The sequence below is a fragment of the Hyalella azteca genome, unplaced genomic scaffold, assembly GCF_000764305.2.
Source record: "Hyalella azteca isolate HAZT.00-mixed unplaced genomic scaffold, Hazt_2.0.2 contig12239, whole genome shotgun sequence".
Lineage (NCBI taxonomy): Eukaryota > Metazoa > Arthropoda > Malacostraca > Amphipoda > Hyalellidae > Hyalella > Hyalella azteca.
This window is the reverse complement of record NW_025942202.1, coordinates 367,386-384,867: the sequence shown is the minus strand read 5'-3', so window position 1 is coordinate 384,867 and position 17,482 is coordinate 367,386. Positions and strand designations below refer to the sequence as shown.

The window sequence follows — 17,482 nt, the reverse complement described above, 5'->3', positions numbered from 1 at the left end:
AATTATCAGTAAATGAAGAGTTCCTAGAAAGATAAGATAATCAAAAAGACACTCAATAGTTTCAAAATAAATTTTTGTTGCCTAATGTTATAATATAAAAGATATTTAAAGTGAAATGTAAGCAAATAACCTTTTAATTGGCGCGTCCGATGAATTCGGCAACTCATCGAGCGGTGTAGTGAGCGGCATAGGGGGTAGGGTAGCGACAAACCTCGATCTGGGGGAAGTGCTCTGGTAGTGTTAGTAGTGTAGGCAGCTTACTGTTGCCTCTAAACTACACATGGTATCTTCTTCTCTCTGTTCGACAAGCAGGAAATATAGACAAGCAAGCATAAACGATAGAACATTGCCTGTGTCTAATTTTCATCTTTCTAAGAGGTAGCCCGCCGCGGTCATAGTGTTGTGGGTAGCAAAACTCACGAGTGTGTGGACCGAGACTGGTGGTGCTAACGTGCCGCCTCACAGGAACTAATTGAGTTGTCTTGAGACGGTCGTTGTAGAGAACTGTCACACTCGTCCTGTGAAGCGTCTGCCGTGTCCTCTCCACACTCTTGTCGTCGGTGTGAAATTACAGATCGTGGATGAGATATCGAAGTGCTCTGTGTAGAAGTTCGAAAATTTGTCCACTTTCGCGGTGAAGTAAACTGTTAATTATTATTTGTGAACAGTGTAAAAAAAAAACAATATGTCATTTAGGGAGACAAATTTATAATTCGAGGTTTTCAACTTGTGAGCTTGGTGACGGAAGTGTTTCAAAGCCTTAGTACTTTTTGCCTGTGGCTCATTACGGGACAATTTCTACCAGTTTAGATTGTGGTACCATGGAAACTTGTCAAAAACTGAAAAAACTAATTAAAAGTGATTTTAAAGATAATTATGGAATTATATGTCGGTCATAGACCGTGGTTGTGCGAAGAACCAACGCTAACCTCTTCCCTACAGGATAGAAAAGGTATCGTACGGGTTCGAAATATTCTTTTCTCATGAAATAGCACCAAATTATGGGTATAAAATAAGGTTGTGCTTTCTGTTTCTCTTCCTGATTATCTACATTTTCGTCTGAAATTCGGATTTCCCACGATTCTGCATTCAAGATATTTTTGCGCATCTTTTGCATATATTCGGTTTTTTAAAGGTTCATGCACTGATGTATACTCAATTTCACTCAACTCGTCCAACAGCGTTTCATGCTCGCTGTGTACCTAAATTGTAAATCGGGTGAGATCGTAAAACCTCTCTGTACATTCGACATTATTTTATCGCTTTCTGACTTGCATGAAAATTTTGAGCTGAGATTTGATGTCTATATGAAAATCTTTAGAAAATATCAAAAGTTTTATCCAGTATCTAAACTTAACGTTTATCCGATAACAACTTCAAACAATTGACAAATTTTCCACTAGCTGACTTCCTGACTAGGTATTTGCATGATTTAATATGGCGCGTAGCAGCGTACAAACATCGGTGATAATTCTCGCAGAGATTCCTGTTATTCTGCTGTGTCCTAACAAATTGTCCAGCTTGCTAAATGTGACGTTTAGTGACTAAAATTTCGTGGTGGTAATGATGTTGTAAAGGTTCAATTTCTAAATATAAACTCTTATTTCAGTATAGAATGAAATGTAAAGTATAATTTTGTGTGAATAAATATTTACAGTGTGGATATTCAAGAGTTTTTCGATATCATCTATTGCATATTGAGTCAAGGTGACGTTTGTAACTTATTTCTTGAAATTAAGCAATGTTACTGCTGCTTCTGACACAAATTCCAATTCTCATGTAAAAATATTTTGAAAGTTGAAAAATCAACGCTTGCATGTAGAAATAAAATTCCTGCAATGTTTTAATTTCCGTGTTAAAACTCAACAAATGATTTTATCGATCATCATTCTCCTCATACTATACACACCAAATTGTAAAATTAGCGTTTAACGTAAGTGATGAATTATTTTAATTGTGAATTACAACTACACTGCAGGACATCTGCACCAGAATAATGAACTTATTAATGCAGTCGTATTGAAAAGTTGTTAAAATTCTTCTAATTACTGTTGTGTTTAAAATTCTGTCCAAAGATTTTGTTTTGCTCAAGTCTCAGAATTAAATCCTGTGGGACGCAAATACTTCTCTATAATAGGATCTTATGCTCAGTTATTAGAAGAGGAAATCCCTATTTCTTGTTATCTGTTTTTTGATTAGTATGGAATTAGGTTTATTAGATTAGGTTTGCCTGAAAGTAATCCGAGCGAATCACAGGATCTGCTACATGCGGTCAATTCACGGCAGAGGTGGGCAGTTTCCTGAGCCTCTTGGTTTTTAAATATTATAATTTATGTGTCAGTAAAATCGTAAAAAGCATATCTGCTTGCATATTGAAGAAACGTCTAAAATTGAAACCAAATTTATTCTATGAAAATATCAAGTTGTATAACTAATATTAAAATGCACCTTTTGCAGCCATAATGCATATATGAGCTACCGCGCGCACACACTAATATTATATCTACTGCTATCACAATGAACATTTGCTACTGTGAATATGAACATCTGATTCCATTCAGCGATGATGAATTTAAGCGGTTGTTGATGTGAAAATCAGGTCTTGTGCAACCATGTTAAATATGTGGTATCGTTGTTATGTACATCCTATTTCACGCAAGCACACAAAACGGATGAGATGAGAGCCATGACTATCACGTTTGAGCGATACCAATAAAACTAGCTGATATTTTCAATTAGTTCATTACATTTATTCTCAGCCTTTATGGGTAGATGCTACCATGATGATGATAATCACGTTTCCATAATGACAGTATAACTAAATTATAGATTAATCAAGTATAAATCTGCTTGTCGTTGATAGGATGCACCTATGCTTCCATAATGATCATGATCACGCGTTACTGCAGACACGGTAAATAGGTGCCACCATAGTTATAATGAACATCTCGGAGGTGCAGTGAATCTGTATACAAGTCAAGTCTGAAGTTAGCGCGGATCAGTTGTTTGGGTTGAAGTAAACAAGCGCGCCTCTTCTTAGTCTTCTGCCTCTACTTACATACTGTATATGCTCTTGCTGCGCACTCTCTTTATTCTCTTTTAGAATTTAACGCTTCGGAGATGTCGTCTTCCAAGTTTACTCGATTGAGTTCGTAAGATATTGGATAAGATTAATGGAATTGATTATTAATATAATAATTACTATTGCACTTTGGCAGTTTCATACGCTTTCTATTTCTTTAATTAAAAAACGTGAGTCGTAGGACTGAATTTGAGCACAATTTAATCGATTAGTTTTTCATGTCTTCTCTGACTAGCTACATAGGTATACTTCCCCTAGAATATTATTCGACCCAAGTAATTTTTTTTTACGCCAAGATTTATTGTTTTGAGGTTTACTGAACTTGACTGAACTATTTTCTACCTGTAGTTTCCGCGGTGCCGTCAGCAATGCCCCTTGGCTTAGGATCGGCTTTTGCAACGCTACCGCCGCCGCCACCTCTGCCTGAACTGCGACTTCACCACCACGACACTTCGCGCTACCTCTGGGACGCTCCCCGCCTACTGCCGCACCATCCACATCCCGCTGCCGGGTGAGTACTGTTGTGAGGTGTGAGAACTGGTGTGAGGTATGAGAACTGGTGTGAGGTATGAGAACTGGTGTGAGGTATGAGAACTGTTGTGAGGTATGAGAACTGTTGTGAGGTATGAGATTTTTATCCGGAGAACTTCAACGCTGGCATGAATATCTCTATCATATTTATACTGATGATTGTGAACCTAAAAACTACTGTATAGCATGACACGAATGTGTGGATTTTCGCATCCCTTACAATGTTAGACTGAAGAACTTCCGCCCTAAACATTAATGTGGAATAGTCGAAAGCAGATGTACATTTGATTGCAGGAACGTCCAAGTATTATACGTTCGGCAATTTTGTCCTTGATTACCTACCGAATCGATGCAAAACGATGCAAAATGACGGGACGTAGACAGCTGCGGTGGTTTAAAAAACCTGTTTTTGTCTCTATGATAGTGATTTTATCTTCGAATTTTTTATTTATTAATTCCATTTTGTCGCCAGAAATAGACAATCATTGTCAATTTTAATTTGATTGATCGAATATTTTTGAATGACCTTTTTTCATTGTTCCGGTTGATTAATGTGACATTTTAAGTGTAAATCATATTTATGCGTTGCCGTTATTTCGAAAATGAGTGTCATGTCAAGATTTTTGTGAGTTCTCACAAGTCTAGAAGCGAAAAAAACTTTTATGTTCTAAATAAGTTCCAAAGAATATACATTATTGAGAACCGCATCAGCGAGTTATGGGCTATATAATAAATCAATTGTAGGATAAGACAAATTTGTCTATTTATTGTTAGGTTACATATACGTATATGATTTTTGTTACCTGCTGAGAATTTTGAGGCTTGGACATTTAGAAAATCTAGTTTATTTCTTTTACGGAAAAGGAAAGTAAAGTTCTCCACTAAAAACTTCTTAGGACAAAATGGAAACAGACGTAAAACTAATTTTTTTTTCATCTGTGAAACGAGTTTTAAATATGCGAACAAGGTCCACGAAGTGGTATGGTCTTAAAATAACAGTTATTTTTAAATCAAAATCTAAATTGAATGATCCCAGACTGCATGGGGCCGTAGATGTAAGATGGTTGCGCACGTGTTGTGCACATAGTATAATAAGCATATGAGTATATGCCCGACATTTAACTAGTATGCGATGCATCTGTGCATTTTTATGTTCGATGCATCTCTCCATCTTTACGTACGATGCGTCATTGGGGCATCTCTATACTATAACGATACATCTTGATGCATTATCTGCAAAGAGGCTTCAATTGTCCGTGATGAAGTTTATGAGTAAGAAAATCAAATTCTTGAGTGCGATGCCGAAAAAAATATCGAGATAGTCAACTATGACTCTGTCCTTTTTTAGTCTGTATTGTGCCTCTAATGTAAATGTGCTGAAAATTTTACGCTTCAAATGTGAGTGTTAAAGTTCACATTTTCATATACCTGCGGTGATTTGATTACTATATCGCTATCAGCTTCGGGCTAAACATTCTTCATTGAAAGAAGCTCTAACAAATTAGCGGAGAATGGTAGTTGGTGAGTGATTCATAATAAGATGTCCCATAGTTGTATTCTGCTGCTGCATTGCTCTCCGCTTTAAGGTTGGTTTGTCTTCAGTACAAGGGCCTCTATCTTTTCAGTCTGCGATCTCCGTGCACCAACCAGTGTCTGTTTACTTTTGTAATAGGATATACATTGAAGCTGACAGTGATGCATGCATCATCTAAACCGGCGGCAGCGTGTGTGAAAATCTAAAGCATACCCTAATGTTCGTCCACAATTTCAAACAAAAGCTTATGCTGCACGGTCAAAAATTGCTGAGATACCAAACATTCAGTACATGCATATCGCACGAGTTTGTTTTCCTAGAGCGGTTTCCTCGATTCATGAGTCATTCATGACTGGTGAACTCGTTACATGCATGCTGCATTTTTACGTATGGCAACTTGTAATCTTATCTAGTCCTACTGTATTTTTAAACTAATAGTTTTTTATTTTTATTTTATCTTAAGCTTTAGTTTTTGTCTCGCACCAGTAAACGTACGTAGAACAATTTTGACCTTGAAAAAATGGTTCTGTAATGCACTGTTGTTTCTTTTAGGTGCGAGATAAATGAGAAGTGAACTCAATATGCACGAAATGTGCATGAGTGTTCCTGAAGTAATCGTCGTTCGCAAGTTTTCTTCTCGACAAAAACTTGACAAATTGTTAACTCGTATGAACGCTTAAATACTTCTATCCTCTGCAAGACAATTATCAACTTCGGTTGAAACATCTGCCAACAAGTAGACAACTCGCTTTCAGCGCCTTTAATTCGATTAATTACTTTATTCAACTTATTTATGTACTGTGCTCTCTCAATAATGGAGGTTTTCATGCTTGGCTAAGACTTGAGTGACTGCCTATATAACGGATAACTTTCCTACATATTTATTTTAAATGGTAAATTTCATGATCGTATTTACGCTTCAAATTAAGGTGATCACCATTTATCTCTCACCGGCTGTCTTCCATTCTATAGACTTAGCGTTTTCTCTAATTATACAGGAAATATTGGTTTTATTTTTGCTGTGGGCTATTGAGATGCAAACTATATACTCTCCAGGAAAGACGAGATATTCACGGTTTTTTTATTAACATAGGGAGATGCAAAACAAGCTGCAGCTGTCCCGCTTGTCTTGTATTCGTACGGGCAAAAGTTGGGATCTGACTCTTCGTCGGGCAGATGTAAAACTTGTTTATATTCATTATTCTATCTAAATAAAATAATTAAACCTAATTTGGACACGTGGGTATCGATTTGAATACCAGTGCCATTAATTAACCCTCTGCCAATGAAATCTTTCCCGAAAAGGTGCATTTTCTGACAGAATTTAACGACTGGTAATTTAATAACAATGTTATCATCAATAATTATAACACATTATTGATGAAGATGCGATGATTGTCTCTCCAATCCTGTCACTCATTACTTGAAGGACCAAAATATAATGCAACAGATATTTGGCTCATAAATTTAACTGATACCCAGTTTGAGCTCACACAAATGTTAGTAAATTTGCAGTCCACAAATAATGAAGTCTTAATTGGCGCTTAATTTCATTCCCCGATGTCTGTGTTTTGGCAGAATAATCCACACAGCTGAGTCTATAGGTGCGGATGTAGTCCGTCCTGTGAGTGAGTTTGTCAGGCTATAAATAAAGAGACAGCGATCCTGACACTTGCCCGAGCTTCTGACAGCAACTGACGCCAGCCAAACGGCAATAAACGCACCCAGCGCCTTTTGTGGGAGTAGTTGCAAAGTGCCCAACTTCATATAAAAGACTTACAAATTGGTTTATAACTTACTGGCGGTCTCTCTAAGAGAGTTTATTTCTTATACGAACGCATTTGGTCCGTGCAAAAGCTTGCACAATAACACATTCGTAAATTAAGCTAATTTTTTAAATTCGTATTTATTCTAAATTCAGCCAGCAATTTTTAAAATATATGACCCGAAAAACGTGGATTACTCTGTGCAAATTTCTTATTAAGTTCTGAATTTTATTTATGTTCAAAATGAATTTTATTTTCTATGTTCATATACCAAATCTAATGTGTGAACATATTTTTGTTCATATACCAAATTAATAAAATATTTAAGACGTGTCATCAGCAGACTGAACGCAGTTACGATGTCTATTTTGAAAGTATATCAATACACACAACATTGGTGAGCTCCAATTTACCGACGATTATACCCGTATGTTAAGTTTTGCTCATTATTTTCTAGTGTTTCATGACTACGAAGTTCACTTTCAAGAACACATCTCATTAGGTTGGTTTATATTTGGCAGTGTCTGCCTCATTCTGAATCGTAGCTGGTTATACTGTTAATAACAGCTGCATCATACGAGTATTCAAAGAGATCGATATTTACTGATACTAGTTCGTTTACATTGGATCAACGTATGTTAATTATAATCGTTATTTGTTCAGCGCTTGCCATCTGATATTATTTTTTGTCAATAACCGCAATGGTTTGTGAAAGGTGATTTAGTCGTTCACCTGTATAAGAAATGGCAGCATATAATTTTTTTTAATTTGATTTGTTTGAGAAATGGCAGCATATAATTTTTTTTAATTTGATTCGTTTGAATTTATGCAGTGACCCACATTTATTTCCTATAAAGCAAATACAAATTGTTAGTTATATACGTCAATGAAACGACTGGTTGTGTACAGGTCGAACTATTTACATTTTATAATTAACAATACGACTATAAAGCGTCGAAACTCAGATATTACCGGGCCGAAGAAATGACAAACGTCGACAACTTATCATCACATTTAGTGACACAAGGTTTTGATTTCTATTTTCCTGAAAGTCTTTGTTGTTGTTGAATGGTGTTATTCACAATATGAATAAATGTTTCATTCCAAAGAACGCATTGACGACGATCTTGTGAATTTCGCTTGCTGTCGATCGAAGTCTGAATATTGGTCCTTCTTCATTCACGTAAAAGATAACAGTATAAGGTGATTCAATTTGTTGTTGAGTGTGTTCTGGTTTCCCGTAATTTTCCTTCCTTCCTCAATACGAATGGCATATCTTATAGTTCAGGCCGATTTGGGCATATATAGAAGACGAGCATGCTATTGCCAGGCAATATCAATTAACTAACGAACACATTGCAAAATTATTTCTTACTTGACGATTCCGTACTTGACAATTAATTTTATTTGATTCATAGAGCATGATTTGTTATACGATCTCTGATGAGCTCATTGTCGGCGGCCATGTTGCCGAACGTGCGTGCATGCTTTTATCTGAGAGCTTCCCTCAATGAACGCAGAATTCATGTCAATATTGACGAGTCGTAATGGCGGATAAGCCGGCGCGCGCGATAAAGAATAAAGAGGCTCTTGCATGCGAGGGAGTTGAGCGGTACTCTTTCCCTCTTTTCTAATGCTCTCTCAATCTAGAGCTGCCTTCCGAAAAAAGTGACCCTAATGAGTCTGGGGCAGCCTAACTTATTTTGCGTACGTATTTCCAATGGGCTAAATACTGGAAAAGAAGGTTCCTTTTAAGTTAAAACCTGTCAATATATTTTAGAGTAGGCGATAAGAGATGTCACGTTATATATAAATTGTAACATTCACACTTTGATTTTTTCTTTAACTTCTAGCTTGTTCTCTAATTTACAATTTGAAAATGAAGGAAAGATTTTTTCACAGTAAGATCCTTTCCGATACTGCGGCATGAATCTCAGCTATCTCAAAGATGCTTGATTCAGTCATGATTGCATGCATGAATCAAAAGCAAGAGTCAGCGATTGGGACAACCATCCTGCAGACAAAGAAACGTGGATCGAATTTCTCGCTTTTATGCCACACTCGTGTCCATAACAAAGGCTGAGCTGCAGGCGGATCCGATTTTGACTTCCGTTGAAGCCCAACAACGGCGCGCGCTGTGGCGGTCGCAGGGCACGGCTGCCATCAGAGGAAACATTCTCAGCGCATTTGACACGCGCGTGAACGCCTCAAGCGCATGTTGAGAACATCATTGCGCTTTGATTGTATTGAAAACCCTTTACAGTGCATTGATCTCTCCATAAATCTTAATCTGGTTTATAATTAAAATTCGCCGTTGCGTCATTAAATAAAAAAAAATTCCGACATTGAAGCAGAGTGGAAGTTTTTTAAGATTGGTATTTATGAGATGACATCTCTGACAACGTCTTTGAATGAATAGCCATCTCTGCTTATAACTCGCCTGAAATACCATGCCAGAACTTCTGTGTTTTAGCAGCCGTATTACTGTAGTTACTGCCTAAAGTATTAGAACATCGGGTGATGATAGACATATGCATGTAGCATCCTTAGTGATGGCATAAACCTACCAAAAGAATCACTCTGCATGGTGTTCGTGGCACAGATGTACGAGAATATGTTTTTTCTCACAAGATAATAGCGTTGTGTATCCCGCGGTTTTCTCATCAAAATATTCCGTGCATGATAGAGCTCCATATATCTGCCGCTAAGTGACGCGACGTATCTGTTGTTTTGATTGATAGCTTCCTCTCTATCACCGCGGAAACGTTATTGCTGCAAGGCTTAGAAATTTTCTTAGTAATTTCATTGTGTTTTTAGCACTGCACACGTTGTCACTACTAACAATGGAATCGCCATGCATTCAATAAGAGTTAGTTCAAAATTCTGCTATTATTAGTAGACGTATTCAATGTAGATTCACTATTACAAAAGCTTTCTTTTTTTTTTGCATACTATTGATTTTTAAAAACAATGCAAATCTAATCTGAAAATGTTTTGAAAATGTGCCTGACTCCCGGAAGTCGGTTTAGAAGAGGAGTTTTAGTACCTGCCTTTATAGATCTAAATTCGTCAATTTAAATCGAGTTTACTTGTATTTCTGATAAAAATTGTTCCTAATTAGTAATAATTGCGAGGCATGCGGATGTACTGGTCGAATTCTCCCAATTATATCGTTTGAAAAGATCCGCATCATAGTTTAGTATAGATTTTTCATATGTTATAATTCGTGTTATCCTGATTTTTGGTATGATTTTATAAGGATTAAGTAGTCACCGTCGCTATATAGGCACAATAACGTGATCTGAAATGTACGGTTGTTCATATATCTATTCGTTGGAATGCTTATAAATGATTGTATTACGCTAATACGCAGAATTTTTTCCCTTGAAAACTTGAATGAAAAAAATATCGCTCAAGCACGGTTAAGATATATTGGCCATTGATGCCTATATGGCGCATCCGTTAGGACTTGATATACAATTCCTTAAACTATGTACGTCTTTTTATACATGATTTTGCTGTTGGGTCTTTGCTTTGAACGTCCGTTCATTCTCCAAATTTTCGGGGAATAATCCAGGGCTTGTGTTTGCCTGTAAGCCAAGGGTGGCCGCATTTGGGAGCTTAGGTCGGGGAAATCTGGCTTAGAGTCGCTCTTTAAGAAAGCTTGAGCATTTCTTAATCGCGCTCCTCTAGCTCCCAATAGGATAATAAAGAAATAAGAAGACTGAATACTCTTAATGAACTTCTTCTTCTTTCTCCCAATAATCTTGCTCGCTGAACAACAAGTAGACTGAACTTTTCAAGGTTTTTCCTATCAAAACTCTTCATTTATAATTTTTGACCATAAAGTTACACTATGGATAACCCTGTCAATAACATTCAGGTCTTGATTTCCAATTTCTAAGACTTATCATTTAATTGTGAACAACTTAAAAATTATATTTCTGTCGGTTGTCTACATTGTTCAGCTCTGGTTGTTTATACTGTTGTGTTTCCTTCAGGGAACAAACTTTTTTCAAACTCGTATTACTTCATTGGTTTTGAAACTTCTTAATTTACGATTATTACTTTTTATTAAGAAACTTACATTCAGTATATCACAATCCATAAATATTGTAAGTACCTAGGCTCTGTTATAACGAGCAAAATCATAAAAGCTTCAGTATTTATACTTTTACTAATATAGCGTTCTAACTTAATACGTCAGTTTCGCTGTGCATGTACAGATATAGTGGCCTCATTCGTGCGAACAAACACCAAACTTAAACGACATTTCTTACATGGCGGCGGAATCTGAATACCGTCAGCTTGATTGCACTGAAATTCGTAACATCAAACGAACCTATCACAACATTCTAGGGCACTTATGAGTGTGACTGCGGCTTCATATTAGAAGTGATTGGTAATGTAATAATATTCTGCAGCAACCTTATGCAGAGTTTGCTGCAGCTATGAGAAGCCATGTCGTAGCCCAAGCTTTAATTTGTCAAACGCCATGTTATTTGAAGTAATATAGCAGAATATGACCTGATTGAACCCAAGTTGAACATTAAAATGCCACTACGAAAAATCAATGTATTACAAGTTAGAATTTAAGGTTCATATCGGATATTCAACATGCATTACAGACCAGCCAATACCTGCAGAATGAAATCTTATTCCAAGCTCGATCATCTAAATTGAGCTTTGCATTTATCTCGATTTGGGCTTGGATATATCCTGACATTGAATGCATATTAGAACATAGCAGTTTCCATCCACTTGCATATTTTGTATTGTGCATCCTAAATGTCTATATACGTGACTAATTTAATTGATAAAAACATTGGTTATGTTTAGAAAAATAAAATCGCCAGCACGATTTGGAATGATCACAACTCGGCCAGTGGTAAGCAATAGATTAATTGTCTACTTATTTCTTGTCCCTTTGCTTTTCGACTTGATGTCTCCGTCTAACTCGTAGGATTTGTAGAACATGGCTTCACACTGAGCCAGTAAAGCCGGTAATCAGGATTATGTAATTGTTGAACGTGGTAAAGCTCCAGACCGTCTTCGATTTATCGAAGGCCGCCTCGTAAAGGCTTTACGTTCTACCTTCGTGGTAAAGTTGATGTATGCCGAATTGGAAAACAGACTTCACTGAAAAAGAGATTCTTACTGAGATTCTTGCTGGCATAGTTGCTTTTGCAAATTACATTTTATAAAATTGATTGTGGTTTTAAATGTATTTGTTTTGTTTGCTAGCGGCAGCCACAAATCATCCAAATGAGTGAAGGTTTCATTCCATACTGTTTCCCAACACGCGTCGGATAAAAATAATCTGTTTAAGGGACATAATATGCAGGTATCGTGCTATTTTCTCGATTTGCGCTGCTTCCATTTTCGACCAAATATATAAATGCACTTTGTAAATCAATAAACTCAATAGGTAAATGCACACATTATCATTTTGGTTATCGTAGCTCTGTTGAAACATTTGAACAATTTCTGAATGAACATTCTGAAATATTCGTTGAAAAAAAAATCAAATCGATCAACTCTATCTCTATCGCCTCGTCAGGATATAAGAGGGCGGTCGTGGTGAAAACGATGTGGTATCTGTAGCGGGAGTTGCGAGAAAATTATGCCATTATGCCTGAATAATTTATAAAGCGAGTTTATGGACAGGAAACGCTGCTAACGCACGGCTGTCGACACCAGGTTTACGTAGCGAGGAAGGAAGCCCTTGTTAGCAACGAAAGATAACTGCAGCCGAGTGTGTTTTGTTGCACCTCGCTGTTTTTCCAGCATTCTATTGATGGTACTTGGTAATTATTTGTAATTTAATACTATTTTGGCAGCGGCCTTCTACTACTGGCCTTGTATTTTTGAGGTTGCCACAGTGTTGACGGAGCAAATTATGAACGCATCTAAAAATTCCATTGATCCAGAGTTATTCATAAGTTTCTCTTGGTTCATGTGAGAAACACACATAGTTTTAGCTGTAATTGTCACTACTTGTCACATCTCTCGCAAGCTCATCCGCAGCTTGCTTCTGTGTGAACAGTTAATTCAGGTGGTATTGAAAATGCGATGTTTATACCCGTAGAGTGTTGGAGATGTGGGCGCGTTGAAATGACTTAATTAGCCATATAGCTTGAGTAATTTCCTGTCGCTGCTTGTCGTTGTCAATGACTTTATTGAAGCATAATGTTTACAAACGAATTCCTGACAGCTCATTTGCCGTAATAGATTAATTGATGGACGCTCATGCTAATAATGCATAATATGGAAGTTAATTGATAAATTATTGAAGTAAATCGTCTATATTCAGTCGAATTTTTCAGTAAAATCACAAACTTTGTTTTAAAAAAACGGGTACTGACAGCAAGTATTCATGCTCTGTCGCACACTCTTAAATTGTTTGATATTTTTACCTTTATCGTCCTGTTGGTAATACATTTATTTGTTGTAAGATATTTTACGAGCATTGGGCTAAATTATTTGACAGTGTTCATTGATTGAGCTCAGCTTGGGTTTGAAGTGAACGAATATTTGCTTGGAACCAAGGCAACAAGTCTGCGGTGTTCGAACGCCGCCCTCAACGACCCCGAACGAATTTGAATTATTTTGTCTGGAGCTAAAAATGCTGATCTCAGGGATATATTGTACATATTACATTCAGGAAAACTCGTGCGCAGTATAAATAGTAGCTTATTGTCTGAGTTGAACTACCATTATTATAATCATAGGAATATCTTATTTCTTTGCTGTGACAACTAAAAAGATGCAATGGGAACCATGCCTGCATGATATCAAGTATTAGGTGCAAATCGTTCGATTTTGTGTTTCAAATCTGTGTTGATAACTTAGTTTCTATTATTTAACAATTAGCATATCAGCCCTGGATGGCCATACAGACAGTTTTGATCCGCAACTGAAAAAAAATGAAACGTTTTAAGTCAAGTGATTGGCATTAACCCTCGAAAATATCTTGACCGTGTCAGCTTTGATTGACTTGAGGACTTTGGAGCCCTTGTGCAAACTGCCGTTTCCATTGCAGTTGTTGATTTTGTCCTTGATGCCTAAATGGAGCAAATAAAGACATTTTCAAGTGTGACTTGCCATTTAACACGAAGCCCGAGTGTTTGTCTTGGTAAAATTCAGCCCTTCTTTCCATTTTACCTCTAAAGACTATAGAATCAACTGAATAAATAGAAGCCAGCGCCGTGAGGCCCTCTCTACATCTCAAGTTATGAGAGGAATATTTAACTGTATCCGAGAAATAAAATTTATGAATGGTTTTCTCGATCACACAACTCATCATTTTACGTCTATAAACTCAGGCATCCATTTTTTTGCTCATAAGTAGCCTACGTATATATATTAATTATCCCATAGTACAGAAGAATCGTTGGAGCTCACTTCATATACGTTTGAAATGCTGAAGCATAATTAACTGATTTATTTTGCGTATTTTTTTTATCGACGTTTTACTCTTATATTGTTTTTAAAACTGACCGAGTTACGGACCTAGAGTTCTGAAATAATTGTAAAGATGATTTCAGAAGAAATTCGTTTTTGTCATATTTATTTCATTACAACATTTTTGTTGCCTTTGTACCAAACTCCTTCAATTGCTAAGATTTCGCTAGCCAAAAGACAAGCCAGTAATTAGTTCTGTTTAAAATAAGCCAATACCCCGATTGCATTCGTTCGTTCTTTGTTGCTTTCAAGTTTTTTACCGGACCCTCGCTGCAAGTTCTTTCAAGTATACCTGACCACGGCAGTATTTTAAGCTGAAGCCTGCTTGAGGTGGGTGTTCCATGAACCCTGCCTTAGCTTCTACGGCCCAGCATCCTGCCAGTCCAGATCATATCGGAGATAAAATTTTGCCACGTCCAATTTCTTTCGCGTTCCGTCTCAATCATGTGAGATTAATTTAGGCGATAGCACCCTGTGAACAGCTCTCTTCTGCCCACACGCCTATCTTTTCTTCGTTCATGCTGCAAATATGGAAGGAAATACGACTTCACAAGCCGATTTTTTTCAGATTACTTGCTTACAATTTTTATAGCGCTGAAATATGCTTGCTTGTTGCGCAGTATCGTCAGCCATTGATTGGTGAATAATTTGTAGAATTTGATTTACTCAAGCTGGATTTTTTTATTTTGTCTTATTCTGTATAATGAGTGAATCGAGTTGAACATCAAATTCACTGTTAAATTTGCTGTAATTATCTGATTGGTAAATTAAAGTATTTTATGCTTAACGTTGCACTGTTCTAAATTATATTTTTGCCGGTTGTATCTAAGATATTTCCTACTGCGCGGCTTCATTTCAACTGCGCTGGTCGTCGGGTGATACAGACATTATTTGACATTGCTTTATAGTTAGTAATTACGGTGGACTGCGCCATGACGTCGTGTAGAGACCTGGAAAACCGTCCCACCGACCTTTCTGTGAAAAAAACGAAACACGCTCGAAATGCTCGCCTGTCCTCGTGTGAAAAACATCCTCACGTCTCCTGAGATGTTTTTCTCCAACCCTGATGCGTTGCGCAAAAATCTGACCAGGATGGACTGACTATTGAGCACTTCGAGTCTCGAGCGGATGTTCTCTGAATCAATTACTGCGCGAGCTTGATTGCTTTATTCATGATCGGGAATGTGCGTGCGGAGCATATTTTTGCCGATTACCAAATTCTTTTCATTCTCTTCCTCAATTTAATAGACAATGTTTTCCTGTTTTTTGCTAGAATAAGTAACCAAAAATACGCCGTTTTAAACATATATATATATATTGCGGTATTTTGGAAGGTTGCGGATGGAAGGTTTAGATTGTGCGTTTAATGAGGAGGTTAAATAAATGAAGAATTCATATGAGGTATCGGGAACGAAAATAATATTCACGTTGAGGCCCTTACCATTGCGGTCTTTTGTAGCGCCAAGATATCTCTATTTCTTGATCCCTGCACAAAGGTGGCAACCCTCATCACATCTAGCGGCATGAATTTCCTCTATTGGAAACGCCTACACCCCCATAACCCCTCAAAAATTGCTTTAAATTCTTGGCTCCATGATTTACCGTCATATTATGCTGGAAAATATTCGGGAATATTGTGGAAATGTGCATGTTTTTGGGGGATTTTGCGATTACAGAGGTGGCATTGGGCTGGGAGTGGGTGGCCGTGGGTTAGGCCCTGCTGTATCCGTGTGCGGTTGGAAGGCTCGTGCGCTCACAATCCTTATCTACGATCGCCGGCATCGCCACAAAAGCCTCGACGAAAATCGTGAGCCCCACGCAACTTCCTCGCTGGCCGGCCGACAGTTCCGAACATGTTCGAGGAGATGAGTCGTGACTTGAGTTTCGAGCAGGCATCACATATTATGACGTAAGGTGACAGGAAGAGGTGGGTTGTGTTTCAGACGATGGATGGCGATATATTTCATTGGTAATTATCCGCTCAAGGGTTAGACTAAGCGTCTCTGCAGTCGGCAGTCAGGTCACATTTTATTAGCGTGCATAGTTTTTGCTATTCTTGGGGTGCATACAAATATTTGAACGCTTCTTCACTCTGGCGCGATGCGTTCTTACCTTCATGCAATCAACATTTCGTCCTGGCCTTTTTTCGACGATTGAAGAATTCTGTCTACTTTCAACTTATATTAGTTTCAATATATGCAAATATTTTCAATGTTTGAAAGACAATGAAATTATCATGTAAGTTGCTTTGAAAATTTCGATTAGATTAGCACTGAGACCTGTATTTATTTAATTATCCTCATTAATTAATTAATGAGTAAGTAGGCTTCAGTCATAATATAAATAAAAAAATATTGTATGGTATATAATATAATAGTAAAGTATATAATAGTAGGCTCCAGTCAAAATATTGATATTAGCAAAGTTATTTCAGGCGTGAAGGTATATCTCCTATATCTAATCAATAATAATTATTGATTAGATATAGGAAAGAGATGAGACCGGTGGCGTATACGCGTATAATATAAGGAATAGAAGAGAACTGAGAGGTCAGGATTGAGGTGTTCTCGTGCAGCGGTATAGGAGAGGATCGAGGTGTAATTGCGTGTAACGTGTAAGAGAGAAAATGTTCACACGCGTGTAACGTTTAGGAGAGCAGAGGTGTACACGCGTGTAACGTGTAGGAGAGCAGAGGTATACACGCGTGTAACGTGTAGGAGAGCAGAGGTGTACACGCGTGTAACGTGTAGGAGCAGAGGTGTACACGCGTGTAACGTGTAGGAGAGCAGAGGTGTACACGCTTGTAACATGTAGGAGAGTATTGTGTTCACACGTGTAAGAGACCCAGCCTAGCCAGGCTCGTCGCCGATGTCTGTATCAGAGCAATGAAGCTATTAAGCTTCCTCCCCCAGCCCGACCCTAGGGCGCGTCCATCGATGCCACGACTCAATTTCGCGCGGTTTGCCTCTTCCACCGCTTTCTATATAAGTTACTGTATTTTTGATCGCACAAAGTGAATAAATGAACTTCTAAGGCATCTAACTTTAACCTGACAAGAAGCGCCGCTATTCTTGATGAGGCCAAATAAAATGAGTTATGCTGATT

The 17,482-nt window shown here is 37.5% G+C and overlaps 1 protein-coding gene across 1 annotated transcript in view; it reads left to right on the top strand.

Moving 5' to 3' along the window:
* The first annotated feature begins 233 nt into the window (after window positions 1-233).
* Window positions 234-17,482, top strand: part of LOC108667672 (transcriptional activator cubitus interruptus) — a 67,408-nt gene continuing 50,159 nt past the window's right edge. Inside the window, exons 1-2 of the mRNA XM_018154717.2 lie at window positions 234-952; window positions 3,431-3,593. Of these exons, the coding sequence (XP_018010206.1) occupies window positions 877-952; window positions 3,431-3,593 (239 nt within the window). The 5' untranslated portion in view covers window positions 234-876. The remainder of the gene's footprint in view (window positions 953-3,430; window positions 3,594-17,482) is intronic.